We start from the raw sequence: 24,043 nt of genomic DNA, 5'->3' as shown, positions 1-24,043 counted from the left end.
CGATTTTTCATGAATTTGATCCCTAGTGAACGGCGGTCGCTTTTGAAACGAACAACATGTGGCAATGCACGACTCTCTACGAGTTCCTTCGCTCACACCGAAGGTTTTTGAATTGAAGACTGATTTTAAGCGGTTCTTCGAGAGTTTAACCGCTAGCGAACTCTGGCCACTTTTGAAGTCAATGACAGATGCCAACTCTCAGCTCTATATGGATTATGGGTTCCCTTCTAATGTAATGCAGTCATGAGAGGTTTTCTTTGCTGGAAGTCTTAAGGGTTTTTTTTTTGTTCCAAAGTCACAACGAATGAGTTTTGATGAAATTAATGAAATCATCGTGAATGTATCGAAAATTGGAAAAATAGAAGCATTTAGTTTTGCTTTGCGGGAAGCATAAGATGTAATTCATCAACAAAGTGCTTGTGTTTGGAGCACAAACGAACGGCCGCTATAATAATGAAGCGAAACAAAGAGTTTTTACATCCGGAGCCAGTTTGTTTGTGCACATATTGTATTTTGATTCTTTTGTTGTTTAGTGTTGTGCGAGTGAGTTGTGCGGTTTGCTTAGATTTTTAGTTAACGCTTAAATAATTGTACACCAGCGTTATAACAGCATCCATCGTACAACGCTAGTCGCATACAATTTTTGTGAATTTCAATACTAAAAAAAAAAAAAAAAAAAAAACAAAAAAAACAAAAAAAAACAAAAATCTTAAACAACTGAATTATGCCGATTAATTTTTTCTCATTCTCTTAAAACTTCTTTTTAAATTTTTATGCAATCGCGGAGCTGGTGTTAGTTGACATCCGACCAGAGCTACTGAAACAACTCGGTAGAGATTGATCTGGCGGTAAGCCAATATCATTTTCAAATTTAACGGACGCTCAAGAATTAAATTAAAATTAAATAAACAAAATAAAATATTTCTTTTTTTTTAACTGAAAAATTCTTGCAAAAAAAAAAGAAAAGAAAATTAAATCAAGTATGTCTGGGAAGATCATAACTAATTTAATAGCAGAAAGTGTTTTGTTAACGAAGACCGTAAAATTCATTTCCGGCTATTCGCCCATAACTGTTTTCTTAACGGCCGCTTTAATTGTATTTTTGGTGATTTACAATAAACGTCGCGCTCGCCTCGTAAGATTAATTGAGAAAATTCCTGGACCATCATCGTTACCGTTTCTGGGCAATGCCATCGAGTTGAATGTAGACCATGACGGTAAATAAATAAATAAATAAATAAAAGTAAATAAATAAACCCATAAAATTTTGCTGTATGTTATAATACGAAAGTGTTAAGTGTTTACGCAAATTACAAATTTTACACACGAAAGTATAAAATATTTCATCAAAGTGTTCAATACGCTTCGCATCTTATGTTGCGCTCTCTACGATAAACATTGGACCTATTCATAGGGAGATAAAACTTTTACAAAAAAGTTTCAAATACAATCCGTATGAAATCCAAATCAGTCCTCGCTCTAAGGTCATCATTATGTTTTTAATAATTCTCTTCTTGCATTTTTCCTTTCTTTTTTTTTGTTGAAGCCACAAGTCTTAGAGGGGCTCGTCTCCTTTAATTTCTTATGTCTCGTTCTTGTGCATGGCTCGGAAACGTTTCCTTTAATTAAATTCATCACCCTTCCAACCCTCATGGTGCATTGCTATGTTATGTTTGCAAAAGTATATTAAAGCGTTTAACCTTGAATGTGATTTTTTCCACAAGACTGTGCATTTATTTATTTGATTGCAAAATGAATAATGCCCCGTTTTCTACATTTTATTATTTATGCACGAAGCTTACTTAATAAAAGAGCAAATACATATTTAATTGAACTGAAATTGAAAATCTTATGGCTGACTATCCCTAGAGGGACAGCGTAATACTTATTTAAAGTGAAAATTTGAAATAGTTCTACATCCAACAGAGCTTATCAGTGGATTGCATTCTACCGTATGTTAAAGATTTAAACAGAATATAATGCAAGTGCCTTATGGTCTAGTGGTCAGCGCGTCAGGCAAGTGCTAAAAACGGGGGAGGAAGAGAGAGAGCGGGAGAAGAGAAGGCGGGGGAGGTTGGTTATGAGTAGTGAAGAAAAAAATCCGTAAGAAAAAATTCCCTGAGTACAGTCGTGTCCTTCCCGTGTTTTGCCCCATTTTTAATAGTAACTTGAGAGCAACAACTTGCCCTTTTCTTGGTTTTGGGGTCAAGCAGATACATACAGGCGGGACAGACAGTCATGAGTAAATCGCCGCATTATTTGATGCTGATCGAGAGTACTTTACATATTTTATACGCTCTGTGAAGCCTACTTGTGGACGTTGCAAACGTTGCAGATACTATCAGTGTTCGTTGGGACAGACGCCAAATCTAAACAAGTTTTCCTTGTAAAAATTCAAGTTCAGATTCACTGCTGATCCTCTCCCAATTCGGTTCGATTATCGGCTCGATGGTGGAGACTAGATCAGTTCTGTTCAATTTTGTGATTCAGCAGCATTGCCTTTTGAATATTGTGTTTACTTGCACAAGAAGTCAGTTTATTTAAACCTCCCAAAAACTATGCTGCATACTCTTCAACCATTGATACATTTTACCCCGAAGGTGGTTAGAACATAGTTCAATTGCGATTTTCCCTTTCCAGTAAGTCGTTTCATAAGCTACTGATGTGTTTATTGAGCGAACTTAAATCGACTAAGAATGTGTTGTGATTTCGGAAAATCGGTATTACTTATTGGTTGCGTTGTGTTTATTCTACATTAATGCTGTTATATAGTTAATGTTGGGTTTAAAGATTTCATTTATACTCGAGTTTTTCAATTGAGGAGTTAACTGTAGAGCGGAGTTTCTTATGAAGTAATAAATGGCTACCTTGGTTCGTTTTCGCAATATTGGGTCGTACGTCTTGTCTTTCTAAATTCATTAACACTGTCGGGGCAAAAGGCCTTGTAATGGCCACTAAAATTTTAATTTCGTTGCTTCTTTATGCTTTAAAAATTACCCGACCATTACTTCTCTATTTCATAAATTTTACACCATGGATGCGTTCGACGTTCAAGCTTCAATATGTTTACTGTCGCTGTCAATTTGCTCAGGAGTGTTAAGAATTTTTTCCTTTTAGAAAAAAGTTGTCGCCTAAAAATTCCAGAAGTGCTTGCAGGAGATTTTTTCCGTGGAAAATTTGAATTTTTCAAGAGTTGTGGGCACAAGATAAGCGCCATTTTTCGTATGTTTGCCTGTCGAAGTTAGGTAGCAATTTTTAATTGTTTTTCTTATTTGGTTTATTGCATTGGTAAGAAATGAACAAAAAGTAGACTTCGTACCATCATTGGATGAAGAATAGTAAGTAAGAACACCTTGACCTTCGTGCCCATGGGCAAGTATAGAAAGGTCAACAGCTTCTTTGCTAGTAAGCAAGAGAAACTTGATGAAAAATTAACTCTTTAAGAGGTCATCATATTTTCCCTTCACTCGAATGCATTTTTTTTAAGTAAATATCTTTGCATTAGTGTTAACGTATGCCGGAGTAGGCTTATGTCGTAATATTTTCAATTTCATTTTTTTTTTTTTTTTTTTTTTTTGATGCGGATATTATGAATTTGAAATCAATTAGTGGCCATTGATCTTCTCTAAGCTCAAGTTTATTATTTAAACATATTTCAAAGGCGTTTTTTCTTTGTTTTCTTCTTTTTTTCTTCTATGTTTGAAGCAAGTTCATTTTAAGGTATTAAGAGTTATTAAGAAAGAAATAAGTAAATAAAAAACCATAAAATTTTTAAATAAGACTTTTGTTCAGTGTCAAGAAATATTTACACAAATAATAAAAGTCGAATTACAAGCATGCTTTTCTTACGGTTTTTGTGCTTTCTTTTCTGAATTTAAAAGAAGAAAAATTTTCACATCTAAAGCACTTTTCAATAGTTTCCTAAGTTTCAATATCTTCTTAAGGTCTTTGAAATCCGTTATGAGATAAAGATAGCAACGTGGGCCCTTTTCTGTTCTTGATATTCGATGCGATCATGTTAATATTCTGTTCTCTGCAATGACGGTTAAAATTACAAAAAAAAAAAATGAAAATAAATCCATCACTTATGACACGCAAGTAACGAATCGATCAATCGGATCAATAAATCATTATTTCGATTGCTTCTGTTAAGAACGCAATAAAAGTAATAAGACGAAGTTAGAGTTCGCTTCAAGACATGGAACTATTGCTACAGTGCTCTGCAGACAATCCTTCCTCATCACTACCGTATCTATATTTATAGAGAAGATCCCCCAAGTGGGATGGAATGCACTCTTTGAGGGAATCGTTTGTTTCATTCTCCTGAATTGAACGGATCTTTTTCCGCATCCCAGTAGAAGAAAAATATCTACTGTCTATATTGGTAGCTACACGTTTAGTTATCGTCTTTAATTGCTGCTGAAAGATATTCTTAGGAAATTTCTTGTCAAAAAAACCGCGTATGTTAAAATTACATTCATTAGCTTTGTTAGCATTAGCTTAAGAACAAGCAAGAATGCATGCCATAAGGTCTCTGAAGTTAGTCTAACATCTGCTGAGTAAATGAATAAATTTTGGAAATAACGATAATGACAGGAGTGAGACTTGTTTCCAAATAATTTTTAATACGAACTTCACACCTTTCACGTCCATATGGAACGTAACGAAAATTGCAAAAGAATCCCATTCGAAGTTGCTAAGGTCTGCTAAGCAAACATATCAAAATTTAATATATATAGCAATTTCGGCTTGGTTTTGGTTATATGTGCAAAAACTGAAAACTTTCCTCTTTATAATGATTTAAGCAACAGACAGACAAAGCGATTACAGAAATACTTTGACTTTAAAAATGTCTACCTACACGTAGCGAAAAAAATTAGCATACACTTACTTTTCGTTGATGCCTAAGAGAGAGAAATTTAAAAATTTGAGGAGGTGTAATTTTGCCATAAATAGAAGCTTAAGTTATTCATATGAAGCGATAGAGCTTTACGACTATCTCCGCTTACTTGCTACGCCCATCGAAAGCCGGGAGTGTACTAGTTTGATCATATCGTTTGTTGCGCGCGGATATACTTATTAAGGTTGGTTGTACGCCCATTTGTTCTTGTCTCTGTCTGTCTGTGTTAGGGGTGCAAAAATTGACACAGAAAACTGAAATCCAGTTAACGGCTAGCGAAACGATTCTACGGGTTAACAAGTTCAACAGATTGGCATAAGTAAGCGTGTGGCAATCGGCCATATCTCTATGTCATATAGGCAGGCCATGCATCAAGCCATAGACTATAAGTGAGTTATGTTCACTAAGATTATTATTGTTATTGTAATTAATTTAGTCCAAGAAATAAATTCGAAGACTAAAGTTTTAAAGTGCGAACACGATCGCGATCGTGCCATCATGCTCGTCCACCTGGACGGATAGGTAGGGGCAATTTAAAAGGCATTGTCTTCGTTTACTCTTTTTTTATTTTATATATATTGAATTTTAATTTTTGCAGTGTTTTTTGTACATTGGGTTTTCGTCGCATGTATGATCCGCATTTTATCTATTATCTATTGCTTCAGGGCCTTGAGAAATTGCTTCGTTATATTCAAATATCGAACATCGACAAAACACTTTCAACAGGGAATATAATGAATTTTAAGTTAAACATGCAGTGCTCCCGCAAGTTCCCACAGCAAATAGGTGTTTGGTGGGATCTTGCGAAGTTAACAAAGAGTCTCGCGTTTTTTTCATTTACACTTTGTATCGGCTCCGATGCATGATTGTCGATCTTACAAACCATATAACGTAATTAGTACACCGTCTGCCTGTGATGGGTGTAGGAAGAAATCAATAAATTAAAAAAATCTTTGTTAGCAAGTGATAGGTAATAAAATGTGAGTTGAAAAATTGAAATATTCGAGTCAGTACATGACAAATAACATAACAAATTGTCTCTTCAAATAAACATAAACACAAGTGTATGTGTTTACCGTAGGTTCACATAAGCATGCATATATGTGTGCGGTCTTTGGTATGGTCTCGAGGCAAGGTTAAAATAGAAACTTAAGTAGTTTGTCGTAAAAGTCATGAAAAGAAAGATCAATTCATTTTCACGGCATCGGTATTGTAATTTGATGTAAGCTTACACGCATATATGTATGTGGATCGATGGGTTCGTGTAGCGTGATAAAGATGAATAATAACAAAGTTATTAGTTAGTTAGTTAGTTAGTTAGTTACTAACGTTTTTCGTGGCCTCGGTATTTTTGTTTACGAGAAACACTATTCTAAGAGTTCTTTCTTGTATTTTTCGTCATGAAAGACAAATTGTTTTGTTTTTTTTTTTCTGTTTGAAAAAATACTTGCAAAAATTATGCAAAGTATTGTTATTCGAATATTTACGATTCATAAAATATTTCTTTATGTACGTTTAGAGAGTTTCAATGCTATGGATTTTATTAAGTACACGAAACAAGTTTTCTTTGACGGTGTGATGTTTGTGTGTGTTTGCAAGACTTAAGAAAAACAAGAAAACCACTAAAGGCAATCTCACAGTGTTTGAATAAACAAAACGAAAAAAAAAAAACAAAAAAAAATAAATACATAAATAAAATATTTAAAAAATAAAAAAAGACTGCAATCATACGACCACGGATTTATAAGAACAAAATCAAATGGATAATTAGTAGCTCTTTAAAAACCCAAGTAATTAAAGTTGAAAAATAAAATAAAATTAGAAAAATTCAACCAAAAAAACAGCGATTATGCCCACACATGCGCATATACATACATACATACACACACACACACACACACACAAGTATAGTCAATGTCAAAAGATGATTGATCGTTAAACTCCAAGTGGAGACTAATCGCTCCCCATCATTTTATTGTTTTTCCTATTGAGTGTTTTTTTTAGTAGCAGTTGAGAACGCACCTCAACAATCTGATCTAAGCACAATCTTCATTTCAAACAATCATCAATTATATCTAACATTTACACAATAATGAGAACTTCCATCTTTTTCATAATTACGCTTTAAGTACTTATTTCACAGTGTTTTCCTCTTCTTGTTTCGATTTTGATTGCAAGACGACTTTGCCGTGTCGTTCACAACCGAAAGGCTTTAATGTGACCTTAAGCAATTTAAAATCCTGGCTCGACTTGGCAAAATCCCTGTTCGTGTTTTAAAAAATATACCTGAAATTCGAGAATACCGCTGTCAACGGGCTTGCAGCGACAGCAGAACTCCATCTAAGATTTGTCACAACTATTTTACAATAGGTTAAGGATAGATTTAACCATGTATCTGCCACTCTTAGGATTACTAAAGATTATTTAGATGATAGGTAGCTGAAATTCGAGATAAAGTATTCACGATGCTCTTAATTCTCTTGATTGAAGTTCGCCACCAAAAAAGAAGGATACAATGACCCCTGCCACAAGGCTCAGAAATTGCAAGTAAAGGATGCTTTTACTTCGGTTAATTCCATTGCATTTCTGCATCTGTCCCTCCGTCCATCTATCCGCCCGTTAATCTATTGATTGATTGAATATCCAAAATCTAAAAAATCGACTCTACTCGATATGTACAGACTTGTCTTGTGTCTTTAAGTTAAGAAGCAATCTGTTGCCAGGATGCGCAAAGTTTTCTAAATTCGCTTTACGTTATAGTGGGGCCTACGTAGAATATCCAAAATGGGAAAGTTTAGTTTATATTATTGAAATGAAGTTTTTCGTGCATACGTTCTGTGCCAATTCCTTGAATTTGGAACTTTGAATCAGTATGCTTTCGTTCGTCCGTCCATTCTTTATTTCAATGCTACTGTTTAAAAGAAGTTTTAATTTCCAAAAAGTTGGATTAAGATATTCAAGCTTGGTTATAGGTCGGCTTTAAATTTGAAATTGGGTTCCTTTTGCTCGCCTGCCCCTCTGTTGCTGCCCATGTTAAGACTTAATCATTAAATCAATTTAATTTTGTCGATCCGTCCGTCCAAATCGTAATTCAGAAACTGAAACAGTTTCGAACCTCCCTCTTAAGTGTAGGACACATAAAGTTTGTCATAAGCCGTACACAATTTTTTTCTTGTTTTCTTGTTTGTTGTGTCTATTTTTAATTTTTTTTTTTTTTTTTTTTTTTATTTGAAAATTCGAATTAATTTTAAAATATTAATAAGAATTTTATAAGTAACTGTGCATTGATGTTGTTTTTTTTTGGATGTCGAAATTTCATGTGCGTGTGTGCAAGTGATGTTTTTGATATTCTGCATAAAATTTATTTGAAATTGCGTTTTTCGGTTAGAGACTTGATGACCTTCAAGTTTTGTTAGAAGCGGTATAGAAATGCAGAAACAATCTAAAAGCCAAAAATCAACATTTAACATTTTTGGTCTAACGATAATCGAGAACAGAATGTTTGAAATAAAATTGAATGCCACAAACCTGATGCGAGCACCATATGTACTCGTGTTGTGTCTTATACAATGATAGATGACTTTTGCACATTGCGCAACACTTGAATTTATATAAATTTTATTCTTGCCGTTATTTGTGCATAACGGCTATAAAACCGCGACTCGAAATACAACTCGCTTTAGCGAAAGATGAAACGAATAGAAAGGATACGAGTTTTGTTGCAAATCTAAGGTCATAGAATATGCATTCGTCTCGGCGTTTGTTCCTTTTACTCATTATTTAGATTCATTTCGAACAAGACAATGTAAAGATTTGATGATTTTCAAGCTAAATGCAACAACTTGTGATTTTTTCACTTTATTCGGCAGAATACCGACCTTGTTCTAATGTCTTGAACAGACCATATATATATGTAGAATATTTCCTTATTTGCTGAGTAAGTAAGAAAGTTCAAGGCACTTTATGTGCTTTACAGCTGCACTACGTCTAATGACAATCACGTTTTTAATATCAACAACAATGACTCTTAGAATTCTCTCTGCCAAGTACTCTATGACACGATGACATTTACTTGAAAATAATTGCGGTAAATGAAATGATATCGTTAAGCACATCGGAAAACAATGTTTTCTAAAGTATAATAAGAACTCGCAGTTTATTGAGAGCTCTTCTCACAAACAATAGTAAGATGGATCGCCTTGTGGCGATTTTTGATGCATAAGCTGGAGTCCACGTAATCAAATTAAATTTTAGATCAATTTTTGCAGTGGAGTTTTTAAGTGACCTGGACGTTGTGGCGCACATATCAACCTTTAGGCTTCTACGCCTATAGCGAACTTTCTAACAAAAGACGGTGGAAGACGTGCACATTGACCGCTTAAGAAAATGTTATGTTCTGAACAGGGTTCTTGCATGAAGGTATACTTTAAACTGTCTAGGCCTTATACTCGTCATATACTCGTCAAGATATCGTTAGAGCTAAATGCTTGTTCATTTGTGGTATTGTGAGTAGCACTGTAGGGAGGCCCCTTGTAAAGTTTTTCTAAAAAAACTGTTGCTTATAGTGAGATTCTTCGCCCATTCAATTTTCCACTCGACGTTGAACAACCTCGAAATCGCCTGCAAGTGTGTGTTTACGTATTTGCCAATCAGTCTGCCCCTCAAGCCATCAGATTGTCAACTTCATTGTCAATTCGACTCCCCATTTGTGTGTATGTCCATTTATCTATGTTTTTAGGCGTCTTTTTGTCGATCCGTCTTATATCTGCATTAAGCAGAGAACTTTGTCTTCTCTTTTTGCCTGACCATTGCAGGTTAACGAGAAGAGGAAAGAGCAAAAGCACATCATTTTTTTGATGCTAACTACTAAATTTTTCGTATCCTTGTGTTTTCCTTAAAAAGACATTCAGAGCAAGTTGTTTAATTTTTTAAAGTGAAAAAAAAAAAAAAATACCATAATAGTATTAAGGTTTGCTTAATTAGTTATTTTGTTTGCACCGAGAAAAGAAAAACAGTTTAAGTGAACATTTTTTGGATTTATCTCAAATTAGCTTTTAATTGCTCTTACGGTTGATATTGATTCGTTTGATTTTGCGAACACCAGCTTGCACATCAAAGTGGAATGTGTAACGGCCAATTAACGTACTTGAACCGGAACATTTAAATGCATTGGTTGTTACATCTGCGGTAAGAAAATAATCCAAAAAAAAAACTCTTGCTTTTGCTTCGACATTGTTCCGTAGAATATTTCTGAAAAAATTTCACGAGCCGATCGGCAAATGTCGGTTGTGATGTAAATTGTTTACCATTGAATCACAGATTAATTTCCAAAAAAAAGTTTTGGTCATTAACTTATGAAATTAATGCAGTTAAAGAAAAGAATTATTAATTTTTTATAAAAGCAAAAATCTTTCCGCCTTTTAAATTATTTGCATATGTATGGTGTTTATCTACAATAAAAATGAACAAATGAAGTCAATGAAAATCAGTCAGCAAATAAATTACGGAGTTATGGGTTAATTTATGCACACGTCTCGCGGTCAATTTGTAGAAAAATGGCAAAACAAAAAGAGAAAAAAAAAAAAAAATCACATAAAAGATGTTACATAATGAACAATAAATTATTATAATTATGACAGATTTTAACGCGTAACTTTAAAGTTAGTACTTAGTCTCGCCATTCGTATTAAATAAACAATCGAGTTCATCTACATATCTACTTCACGGCTATTTTGAAAGACTATAAGGTTTTGGGCGGGGAATGAAGGAAGCCATCATATACTTCTCATGTATGGAAAATAATTTCCTTAATTATGTAATTTATCTTGATACGCGTCTACTTTCTACGAATTTCATGTGGGAATTGAACGCTCAAGTTGGAAGTAAATTACTTTCAATTGCTTGCGAAAATGCCATTTAATGTTTGCAAAATGTGTTTGATCTAAAAAGGTGTAAGAAAAGATAATATAATTATGCGAATTGTCTGTCGCAGCTTCTTGAAAAATGGTTGCAATGCTTACTTGAACACCTTACCTCCAACAATATTTCTTTTTTTCACCGATCACTCAGAGGGGTGCACCCCTAAACTTTTTAACGATTGAAGCTACAACTAAAGTGAACTCCAACGCACAGGGGATTAAATCCACGAACGCTGACTTGCGTGATTGCGATTCTTACCCACTAGGCTACTTAGGTAAAAGCCCTTCTATGGCAGCGCAGTATCATTTTTAATATTTTATAAGGAAAATTGATCCAAAAAGGAATGATATAACGTAACTGTGCCAGCTTGGGTTTATAATGAGCCATCCTTTTTCTATATAAGGACTCACGATAAATAAAGCTTCATAGCGCCATAAAGAGTAATTTTTGGCCTTTCATGAGGAAAATAAGTAAAGAATTCTCTCTTCTTTTAAGCAACATGATGTAGGGTATTTAATGGTCGGTTTTGGATGAGTACAGCATTTTAAGTCTTTTTCATTTAATTCTCATTCATTTTGTTTTCTATATGCTTGCAGAACTATTTGCGCGAATTACGGGCTCGCAACGTTTATGGGGAAATCGCTATGGTATTAATAAGATATGGAAGGGTACATCTCCCTATGTATTGTTATTCGATCCCGAAACTGTTGAGGTAAATTTTTGAAAAGATTCCTTAAAGCAACTGATATCCAGTGTCTTTCTTTACAGCCCGTATTAAATAGTCAGAAATTCATTGATAAAAGTCGCGATTACGACTATTTGCAGCCTTGGCTCGGTACGGGTCTGTTAACCAGTTTTGGCCGAAAATGGCATTCTAGGAGAAAGGTCGGTATTTATGAGTTTTTTTTTTTTTGATTTTTTTGCATTAACACTACTGTTCGTTTATATTGTACTTTATTATCTCGAGCCATTTATGATAAGAATCTTAATGAGTTCTAAAAAGTAATTCATGCTAATTAGTAATTACTTTTACCAATAATTAAATTTGCGTATAAAAATCACGAAACCGTTAATTTCCGCAGATATTAACGCCTGCTTTTCACTTCAAAATTCTCGACGATTTCATTGATGTGTTCAACGAACAAAGTGTTATATTAACACGAAAACTGGAACATGAAGTCGGATCAGAAGCTTTCAATCTATTCCCTTACGTCACTTTATGTACTTTGGACATTGTCTGCGGTAAATATATAGACGAGATATAGTCAATTAAATCAAAATTTTCTTCTAACGATATTTGACTTTCTTTTCACTCGCTTAGAAACCGCTATGGGACGCAGTATTTGTGCTCAGAGCAATAGCGAATCTGAGTATGTTAAAGCGGTTTATGGGTAAGTCGTAAGCGTCATATATATATACTGAGCTTAAGGTTTATAAAATAAATTAATGAATTTGTTTATCTTAAGGACTCATTATATATTAGATTATTTTATATAAGATGCATAAGAAAAATGTTGTTGATTTTCCAATCGAAAAACTCAGGTTAATTGCTTCCGAAATTTAACTAAAGTCTCCGTGAAAGCTATCATACATCGGCGCGAATACTTGAATTTATGAAATCTATCATTATTTGACAGTAAGATGACATGTTCGCATACACATTTAATTGACTGACAGGAGATTCAATTTGAGGTTTGGTGTCGTTCGTGTGAAAAATTAGTAGGATTAACATGTCAAAGCGATTCTTGTGGCATAAAAGAGAGAAAATAAACTGAAAGCAATTGTTTTTGCTTAACACATAACATCACATAAGCATCCTGTGCTTTAGTTTTCGCAAATTGAAAATTTATTTTCTAAATATTATTTATATTATTATACACCTCGCTGATAGAGGTAAACATATACATACATATGCATGTATATAATATTTTTTACGTTTCTCTTCTTGCGCAGCATTGGTGAAATTGTACAAAATCGCCAGGCAAAAGTGTGGCTACACTTTGATACCATATTCCGTCTGACTAGAGATTTTAAACGTCATCGCAATTACATCAACACATTGCACGGCTTCTCCAATAAAGTGATACGCGAGCGCAAAGCGGAATTATCTGATAATGCTTTCAATAATAATACGATTAGCAATATAACAGACGGTTACGATGATTTGGGTAAAAAGAAACGTTTGGCATTCTTGGATTTGTTAATACAATACTCGAAAAATGGTGCTAAACTGTCAAACGATGACATACGTGAAGAGGTGGATACATTCATGTTTGAAGGTCATGACACCACTTCGGCCGCCATATCGTGGACGTTATTCTTGCTAGGCTGTCACCCCGAATATCAAGAACGTGTAGTAGAAGAATTGGAGTCAATATTTGGCGATGATCGCGAGAGTCCAGCTACCATGAAAAATCTTCTTGATATGCGTTACTTGGAATGTTGCATTAAGGATGCTCTGCGCTTGTTCCCTTCCGTACCAATGATGGGACGCAGTATTGGCGAAGACGTGCAAATCGGTAATTAGACGAAACTTTTGCTTATTTTAAAGTAAAATTTGGAAAAAAATTTGTTTTTGTTTTTTCCTCCTTAGGAGAATATTTAGTGCCCGCTGGCACTACTGCTATTATCATGACATATATGTTGCATCGTAATCCCCGCGTATTCCCCAAACCAGAGCAGTTCAATCCCGATAATTTCTTACCAGAGAATTGCGTCGGTCGTCACCCGTTCGCTTATATACCCTTTAGTGCAGGTCCACGCAATTGTATCGGCCAGAAATTCGCCATACTCGAAGAGAAGGCTGTCATCTCGACAGTTTTGCGCAAATTTAAGATCGAGGCTGTCGATAGACGTGAAGATTTAACACTTCTAAGTGAATTAATATTGCGCCCCAAGGGTGGTTTACGTATTAAAATCACGAAACGTGATTAGGTTAGCATGCACAGCATGTCCAACCATACCCTCCTTTAACTCATCTTGCCTTAAATTTAATTACATATATAGCGTATAAATGCACCATATTTATATATATATTTCTCTCGTATATAGCATACTAAGGAGATCTAAATTAGCTTAAGTTAGATGCCAATATTGGACAAACCCGGCCGTATGTAAGTTTGTAAATAATTAAATAGTTTGTTAAAATAATTTAAATTTTAGTTTATTCCAATGTTATTTTATTTTTGTACGACGGATTCTAAATTGCTTATGCTAAGACTTTTACTGTAAATATCTTAACAAATTTACTGAATAATATATAAAAATATTTAACTCTCATTAACTATCCGATGATTTCTAATGCACTGGAACTACGAATGTCTGATGTGATGTGAAGATGCGAGCTATAATATGTCAGTAAGATTGCCCTTAGCAACCTGAGTTTGTTGCCATTTCTTCTGACTGTCGCTGGTCACTAAAATTTTTTTGATTCTTTGATTAAGAACTTTGATCTAAGGAACGGAGTACATGGGAGCTACGAGTGAAATGAATATGAAATAAAACAAGTGAACCTCTCAGATATAAGTTAAGCTTGCAGTGTTTCGTTTTTTTTTTCCAATGAACTATTATAACTTCTGTCTAAAAAGAAGCCTCGGAAGATGAAGATATACAAGACCGAGTACCCGCTATACTTTGTCCAAATCGGTTTTGTAATTACAAGTTGTCTTGTGGGAGGATCCTGTTATCCAACGAAGTGTGCCACAGGCAGCAGGAAAACACCTCACACGGTGTATGAGGTGGATAAGTGTACAAGCGTGAGCTAGATTTGGCGCCATTGCATGTACTTAGATTATAGAAAAATCCTAAAAGTATGCAGTTACTTTTGTTATTAACTTTTTATTATATATGGAAACAAGTATGTTTACACACATTCACACCAACGCTCGCACATTTCTCGCTTTCCCTTCTCATTTAATTTTCTATTTTTACTTCGCTCAACTTGTGTTACTATTGTTATTATTATGTTCTTTGCTGTTTTTAGATATTGAATATACGCAGATATACATATGCATCGATGAGCATAAGTACGTATGTTTCTTGTACAACTAGCCAAAGTATAATAATAAGCGATTAGAGGACTTTTCATCACTTCCAAGACCGCAGTGCTCGAATACTACCTTCAGCCTAATTTGTTGCAATAAAGCAAAAATTTAATCAGATTTTCATCTGATTTCCTTACAATTATATTTTTTTTTTCTTAAAATTTTTCATTTCCGTTTCATTTTGTAGGCAAAGGGGATGAAAACCAGCTTTTGTTTGCGCTTTTCAATGTTTCAATTGAATTGAAATAACGATACAAAGTGTGGGTAACCGAAGAGCATAATTATAAAAGTGTTTGCTTAGCAACGTGTGTCAATTTATAGGCATTACAAGGGTTCTCTAGCTAAACCTATGTAAATATCTTAGGGCAAAGCAAAAAAAAAAAACAGAAAGAGAAACCTATGTGCGCTCTGAGTCGAATTTGAAACAATAACATAAGAATTGGGAATATTTTGTTAATTGGTGGCGTTTCAATTGGCTAATCGGAGTTATTTTTGCGCTGGATTGGTTGAACGACTCGATAGATAGTCGCACCGAATATATGCATATAAGCTTTAGCTTTTATGGGCTAGTTTGTAAGTAAATTTTCAAGTGATTTGTGATAATCAACTGAACTAAGAATTTCAAGAGTCTAAAGAATCATGTTGCCATCTCAATAGTATTGAAAGTGAGTGTTTAAACAATGCACAACAAACGAAGAAATCGACAATGAGATATTTATAGGCCTACATTGGATTCATATGCTACGCTTACGACATCTCAAAGTTCAGGAAGCAATTAAAAGCATAGCCCACAGTTACGTTTGGAAGGGGGGCATGAAAACTACTTTTCTCTAAAGTGTACAACGAATTAAATGCGAGCTGTAAAAAAAAACTCTATTTAAAAGAAATTTATTGCGAAAGCCCTTCAAACGTTTAACACTAGACAATATCACGCAATGATAACAGTACAAGTAAAGTGATTTATTGTTTAATTATTTAAACTCAAAAACACCAATCGTAAAAATTCAAACAAAATTTTTCCTATAAACAATAGTAAAGTGAATTGAAATAGAGAAATGTTGATATATATTAAAAATATTTATAACTGATAAAAAACAATTTCAACTTCAGAAACTATTTTTATGGCCGTCATTTAAGAAATGCACTTAGTGGTAAGATTTCAATGTTAAACAAAAAAAAAAAAAAAAAAAAAAAAACGAGAGCAAAATTGATTTAAACTTTGTTTAATTTTAACTTTGTTCAATACCTGTCCCGTTTTGCTATGTTTTTTTTAAACTTGACTATTAGAAGGTAAAAGCAAATCTCTCTTTCGCTCTATCTCTCTCTCTCTCTTAACAAGGGCTTACAGTTGGTGTAATTCAATGATCGCCGTCCAGCTTTTCCTCTGCCTCAAATTCGGTCTTAAATGCTTTTCATTCTCTCTTTAATTTATCCTCAAGCATAAGGTCAGACAACCCATCGGTTTGTTCAGCTGTATCGCATAGTTGTAGTTCAGATGACGCGCGGTAATTGCGTGAACCATTTCTTTAGACATTACATTATTCGCTCGATGGTTTCTTATATTTTACCTGAAAACAATTGTGATCCACACATTTTGAATCACACAAGCTCCGTATGGTTGGGATTCTGGTTTTCAGACTGCTTTCAAAAATCTTTCTGCAGCGACCATGTAGAAGTCCGTTTGCTCTGCTGGTATTCTAGCACACAATTCAAATATAACCTTAACATACGTCAGAATAATTCTTTCGTTTCGTGTATTGAGCAAAACGGGTCCAACGTGAAGACGGAGTTCTTGACTTGAATCTTAATGCACACAATACACAGTTATATGCTGAAGATGGTTGTGGTTTTCCAACAACAGCATAAAAACTTCAAATAATTATCTTTCCATTATGCCCTTGAACGATTTCCTCAGCGAAGTCATGATATGTTTGTTATTTTCCGAGTATGCTATGCTAAGCATGTTACTCTTTCGGTAAACGATGTACTCTGCTATAGCAACAATTCAAATGTGACGTGTTTATGCTTGTTACACTTATGAAATCAAATGCTGTCGCTTGCGTAATATATTACGCCCACAACGCTATGCTTTTCTTCAGCATCGAAAGATTCCTTTTGAACCTACCAAAATTTTTGCTTTTCCCTCTTTTTTTTTTTTTAATTTTTCCTTTTGATTTATTGCTTGAAAATGCGATGCGTACAGCTGAACGCAGTATATTTGTTCGTTACACAAAGAAAAAAAATTTATTGAAATTTTACGTTACGTTTCGTGTATTTTTAAAATACTTGTGCATCATTTGGATTGCAATGCCAAGGCTTAAACGTCGATTTAATCGCTGACTGTGGAGTTTTTCATCATACGCAATGTTTCACTTCGTTGCATATAAAAAAAGAAGAAAACCGAAAAATAAAGCAAAAAAAAAACAAACAAAAATTTCAAAGTTTTTTATTTAAATTTCATATAAAATGCAGCGCAACATTTTATAAGTAAAGCCTTATAAGCTCTTAATCGATATGTATGCGAGTACCCATCCAAACGCACTACTCCGAAATAGTTGGAAATTTTTATACACTTTTTATCAGTTACTTTGCTTGTGCTTGTTTATGTTTGTAAGAGCAAGCGTAATGACCACTAAATGAAGATCTCGTTAAGCGAATTGATTGACGTCATCTTTTATTAAAAAGAGGACTTTTTTTTTTTTTTTTTTTTTGGCTAAAATACTATGAGCATTAACATTTTCACACAGTCAATATCGTTTAAATTATTGTATCTTAACGCCAGCGGTGTTGTGCCTGCCGTGAGTTCCATGTGATCTCAGATATTTTTGGACAAAATGTCTTTGTGGAAACGGTCGCAATTAATGCAAAAGTATGATCCTTTGCATGCTCTTTCCCTCTGAAGGGCAATGCATTATATAGGGTCACAATGGACTTGAAATAATTTTTGAATAAGAAGAATCCCATAGTTCCTAGATAAACGGCTGACGTTGAAAATTATTTGCGCTAGAATGAAAGTGAATCAACACAAAACATTACCCCCATAGGATATGTCAGAATATAAACTGTCAAACGATACGACAGACACTTTCGTACATCCCGACATTGTAAAACTCGCTGGTCCCACTGACAACACAGTGCTGTGCGCTCAATTTTGCTAAATATTCAAAATCCCGCCCGTCGCGTAGTAACGTATTATCGCGACTACTTAAGTCAGTGTTCGTGGGTTCAAATCTCTGGTGCGGTGGAGTTTTCTTAGATCGGTAAAGGCATAACACATACTGATTGGCCGCACAGCTACTAGATTGCGGTCGCCTACGCCTCTTTATTTTCTTCTCTCGTCTCTCCACATCCCGACGGTCGCATTGCTACGCGAAAGGGGCAAATCCGTGCGAGATTGATTACAAGTCAATTCCAGAGACAGTTTAGCAGGAGTCTTAAAAGTTTTCATTTTTGACAGTGTTGGGAGGAAAAAGATTCAACCATTTCTTAATCTGTTTTTTGACATTGACTTGCGAAAGGGTGGTATTGTTGATGTGAAAATGTCCAGTAGAATTGACAGGCTTATGATGCAGCAATTCACGATACCTGCGTCGAGTAGAAATCATTAAAAATGTTTACCAAACTGGCAGATCAGTTGTGTGTGCTCGTCGCGGAAGATTCAGAGACAATTAAAGCTGGATAGAGTGGTTAACAATTGGAGCCATCGTGCGCGTCAATGGGTTCAGAAAGAGCTTGTGTAGCTTCAAAGCGTAGAAGCATGAGTCAGTCTTAATGGGGAATCTTTCACTTCCAAGTGAAAGACAAAAGTTTTTCGAAAAAGATACGGCATACGGTATATCAAGCAGCATGTTGCACGGCTTAGCCCTCTATGCCATCATTTTCATTTCCATCATATTCTTGAAGCCAACTACTTCTTACTTGTAAGAGCAAGGTTTAAATAAGTACGGATCGAAACGGAAGGTATAAATTGTTTGTATTTGTATTTAAGTAAAAGAGTTTTTGGAAAAATCCTTAAATTTATCTACTCTTGCCGTAAGTAATGAAAACAAAGTGTTCATGTTGCATATAACAATAACAGAAAGGAAAACAAAATCAAAACTAAACCAAATTACTGCATAAACAATCAAAGGAAAATAACTAAAAAGACAATCACCCGAGAGATAGAGAGTAGCGCTTAGGAAGGACGCTTTAAGTGCATATGCGATCATATACACACGCACTATGCAATGGTTTTTCGATGTGCGTCAACACTTTTGATAGATTAGCAGCATAAATGAAAAAGGCATACGAGAGTAAAATGAAAGGGACAGACAGACAGAACACAAGTAAACGACACGTGACCTAAAACAAAATTCACAGAAGAAACAAACCAGCGACAGTTAACAAACACATATACACTCAAATGCGCTTATATGACATCCACCAGCATCGGTAATGGTAGTGTAAAGATGAACATTAAATTCGTTGGCATTTAACGTTCGGTGATGTTAGTTAGTGTGTGTGTGTGTGTGTGTGTGTGTGTGTGTGATAGTCGCAGTATTGGAATGGTGTATAGAGAATTGATTTCATCGGACCAAAATAAACCAACAACCGTTACTTTGCTTGCATGTGCGTCGCCGGTACTGCACTGTAGTATTCATTCGCATTCATTTGATTCATCGGCGAAACTAACGAAATGAAAATATTTGCACATGAATGCACACGTTTCGCGTCTTCTGCTGTTGCGTCGCCTATGAGCTCACGTATTGACAACATTAGCACAACCCGCTGACAAAGATGACAGATAACACGTGTCTCTTGGTGACCCAACCACGAAAGGGAGCACATTGCATACATATGTATTTATGGACGCAAAATTTCAATCTGAACCACTTGCCTTCGTTAGCCACGTGACCACAGTGTTGATGTCTATTTCCCTGCAGTCAGACTTGGTTAGTAAATGCACGAAGGCAAGCAGCATTAATGTTTGTTGGTTGGTTTAATAAAGTAGAAAATTGAAATGGAATTGTATTAGGCCGTCCGGCATAAAAAAAAAGAAAAGACCAACAAAGAAAATATGCAAAGGACAAGTGTATGCTTACACTAACACTCACACTCACACTCACACCCCCTCCCCCTCCTAATGCAATGACATCAATTGCAAGGTAAACAACATCAAAAAGAGAATCGAAAAATCCCGGTTATCACGTTTCTGTTTTTACCGTGAGAATCTACCATTCTTTTCGGTTTATACTCATGATCGGATTGAAAACGATATGGTAACTAACCAATTAGTTATGTATAATAAGATTGGTAAGCGAAGAATTTCGAGGAAATTGTTGCACGTAATTGATGGATATTAATATAATTGGAATGGCGGAGAAAAACCGGGACGGGCGAGAGAAGTGGAGGGGGCGAGAAAGAGAGAGATGGACGAGAAGAAAGAAAGCAGGAAAAGGAGAAAGAGTTAAGCAGGCAGACAGACAGGCAGACAGGCAGATAGACAAACAGTAAGAGCGAGATTGTGACGGAGTGGGAGGGGATGGGAATATCGTAGATTAATAATAATTTTTTTCCCACTCTCGTAGATAATACGGTCCCTTTGCATGTAAATAATCGTAAAGCTATATGCAAAGGTATTCAAAAGACTAAACAATAACATGACGCTTTTCTTAAAAAGCAAAGTGAATCATCATCGCTACATCGTTTATTTATTGATGCATTGGAAGTGTCATGTTATTCATATTGTCGTTGTTGTTGTTATTGCTGCTGAAGCTGCTGCCTTAGTGCATATCGTAATACGTTTAAATAGTTAATCCTTTTAAAAGGTTCTTAATCTGTGGCTGTTGCTGTCGAACTTTTTTTGCTTTATTTCAATTCATTAATGATTCAGATGGATATGCATGCAAACAAGCTCACATACATGCACATATACATCTATACATATATATATATATATTTAGACAAGAGTGTTAAAGTTTTTTTTTTTCAATAGTAAACAGGGAGGGAGGGGGGGAGGGATGGAGGGAGATAAAAGTCCTGATATAGCGCAGAGAATGATTTATGAGAGCGAATCACTTTTCATTGCTATCTATCTATCTATCTATCCATCTATCTATCTATCTGTTTATCTGTCTATCCATCTATCTAAGGATTTGCATGTGTTTTATAAGGCCTTGCTATCATTTTTTTAAAACTAATTGAATAAACTCATTCACTTTCGGATTTATCCAAGCATTATGTTACGCATGAAATATTATATATGAAATTTTGCCCGAGGCATCATCCTATGACATTTAAAGATTAATGGTTAATAATTTTTTAACAATTTTCTCTTTCGACACAACTACTTAGCAATAATGGAAATGAAGATAACATAAGTAAATTATGCATTAACAGCTCTTAACATGCTGCACTAAATCTGCTCTACTTATAATACTCCACAAATTTACAGCGATAATGAAGAACAATTTTGATGATATATCAACTACTTATGGTCTATAGAAGGATTAACTTTTTCCTCTATCTAGGTCTCATGAACGAAAATACCTTGGACTAGGAGTCCGCTGAAGTTTCAGAGTGAAAACTATAGTATTCTGTTCTATTTGTCCTATTGTTGGAAACATAGTCCAGTTTATTAGAGTGGTACAGCTGGACATGTAATCAATCTCAATTTAATTTGACTTGGAACGTAAGATCAGAAGAGCTAGGGTCTCCTCAAATACTAACACGAGAGCCGACGAGTCCTGTTTTCAGTTTGCCTCGAAAAGATAGAAAAAAGGTTTACATAAGGCTTGATAATCATGCCCAACCACAGTTGGGCACTAAATATATATATATATATATATATATATATATCGATCATATTTGACGAAATTCAACGTTTTATATAATCTCGCATACCTTTGTTTGACACTTCTTCAGTATACTTTTTTTTTCATTTTTAGTGTGTTCCCCGCCCGCTCTTTCAATGTGTTGGGGTTAACATCATTCAAAATATGAGTTCATTTTTTCTTTTTTTTTTTTTAATGAAAACAATTAGCATTCTTTAATCATTGTTATTGATTGTTATTGCATTTTCCGTCATTTGATTTAACAGCATTTAGGCTTAACCCTATACATACACACATCGTACATCGTGGTGGATGAATATGGAAATAATAAAAATCAAACCAAACGCATTCGCGCATATAGTTATGAATAATAATATTATTTGAAATAAAACAAGTGAAAATAAAAGGAAACAACTAAAAAAAAAAATAAATAAATGAATAAATAAATTGGATAAACGAAAGCTATACGTATCAAACAGTAATTAAAATGTAACACGATACGCATGTAAGGCGAGAAGCAAGGGAACGAATATAAAAACAATTTGGATACGAATTATAGAAAGTATATTAGCCGGCCCATAAAGAACGGAGAAGAAGCAGAAGACAACAGTAAAACGTGAAAGAAATATCAAGAAGTTTCTGTTGCCAGAACGGCTTCGCGCGAGAACTGGAGAATTTCCAATAAAAACAGCAAAAGTTACTTCTGTTAGATGGACTGAATTCGTTTGGAATACTCCAAGTCAATTGTAGTCATTAACTTGTGAGAGAAAACTCATTTTCCGCGATTCCCAGCTTTGGACGTTTAAATCGTAAATAAGAGCTACTACCCTCGCACATAGGCGTATAAGTTCTGTGACTAAATACGAGCAAGTCATTTTTTTCTTTCAACAACGCTGTGTTCTTCAAGAGTGACACAGTCACTCTAGGGCACCTTTAATCTTTCGACGTCTTTTCCAGAAAACTATTTTCTCCAGACAGTTAAAATATCCGACTAGTTCCACAGTGATCGCAATCTTAAAAATTGTTCGAAATCAAGTTTTTCTCCAGCAATGTTCCTTTTCTTCTTGAAATACCCTTTTCTCATGAAAGATGCACTGAAACCAATTTACGCTCCTTCTAATCGCCTAATGAGCACATGAGCTAAAACGGCCGAAAACTGATGCGCTCTCGTTCTGAGAAGGAAGGAAACGAAGAGAGTGACAAGTACATTGATGGTGGTTTGTCGCTATTCTTAGAAACTGAGAGTAATTTAAGGCCTGTTTCGCATATAGAAGTGAACCAGCGCGTGTATAGATCGCCTTCAGTTAGGAAACGAACGACGACAGGAGTTAAGGTAATTACAATGTACAGACGGTATAGAACGAACGATAACAAAAACAAGTGGCATAAGGTCAGTGTATATAAATGGCGAAGGCGCGTACGATTTTTATGAAATGTCGTTTGAAAGTGGTAGGAAAAATTTACATAAATACCGGGATCCAAAGCTTAATATAGTAATTTATTTATAGTTTACAAATACGAGTATATAGGCTTCCGGACAACTTTGATCATATGCTCGCCTGCATTAAAAAACTCTGCCGCACTTACCCTGTTACCATAGCGTTGTTAATCCAGATTCTTTGCCCGCTCGGCTACTCATGCGAATAGCTTAGTATAGAAAGTGAAATTAGACACCATTTGTTTGCGAAATCGACAACGTTAGAGTCATTGGGGGTTTTCTTCAATCAATAAGTGTACGCACTACCAGTCGAAAGGAAGCTTCATAACATTTACAATTTTGAGCGAATGACGTATGTTAATAGGGTTCCTTATCGAAACCCCGTATGATTTAAGATTTACAATCTGGACGATGGTAGACCAAGTTGAGTAATTTAGGACTCTCGTAAGGGAATATTAAAAATCAATAACGGCACGTGGATCAATCGTAAGCCGACGTATTGAGTCTACAGTTCCTTTTCATTATTTTCCGAGATTTATTACTCCTTACTTACTTCAAATCATTCCTGTTGAATCGTGACAATGCAATCTGCTTTGAATGTTTAATTGCTGTCGTATATTATGAAAATTTTGAGAGTTTTGTTTGAAATGTGTACTAAATTTCAATGATCTTTAAACAAAATGATAAAATTAATGTGTTTGTCAGGGCTTAACGAACGTAAGAAAATGTCTTGTCTTCTATATTTAAGGTTAAGGTAAACAATTGAATGCAATAAACTTTAATGCGTGACTTTTTTTTTTTTTATATAAATTTAAAATTTTTCTTTAATGATGGTTCATATTTTTCGCTTCAAATAAAGATAAGCATCCGAATGATTTACAGCCTGGTAAAAACGCAAAGATATGAAAACAAAAACCAACAATCACAACAC

General features: G+C 34.8%; 1 protein-coding gene across 1 annotated transcript; it reads left to right on the top strand.

Annotated features, from left to right (window-relative positions):
• Nucleotides 1–982: 982 nt before the first annotated feature.
• Nucleotides 983–13,753, top strand: LOC119634702 (cytochrome P450 4c3). Its single transcript, XM_038029017.1, has 7 exons — nt 983–1,217; nt 11,416–11,531; nt 11,588–11,704; nt 11,902–12,061; nt 12,141–12,210; nt 12,773–13,338; nt 13,413–13,753. Exons 1-7 carry the CDS (start codon nt 983–985, stop codon nt 13,751–13,753), a joined length of 1,605 nt encoding a protein of 534 aa, XP_037884945.1.
• Nucleotides 13,754–24,043: the final 10,290 nt, after the last annotated feature.

The sequence above is a fragment of the Glossina fuscipes genome, unplaced genomic scaffold (assembly GCF_014805625.2).
Source record: "Glossina fuscipes isolate IAEA_lab_2018 unplaced genomic scaffold, Yale_Gfus_2 3, whole genome shotgun sequence".
Taxonomy (NCBI): Eukaryota; Metazoa; Arthropoda; class Insecta; order Diptera; family Glossinidae; genus Glossina; species Glossina fuscipes.
The sequence above is the reverse complement of the archived record's forward strand: the minus strand, read 5'-3'. Positions and strand labels throughout refer to the sequence as shown.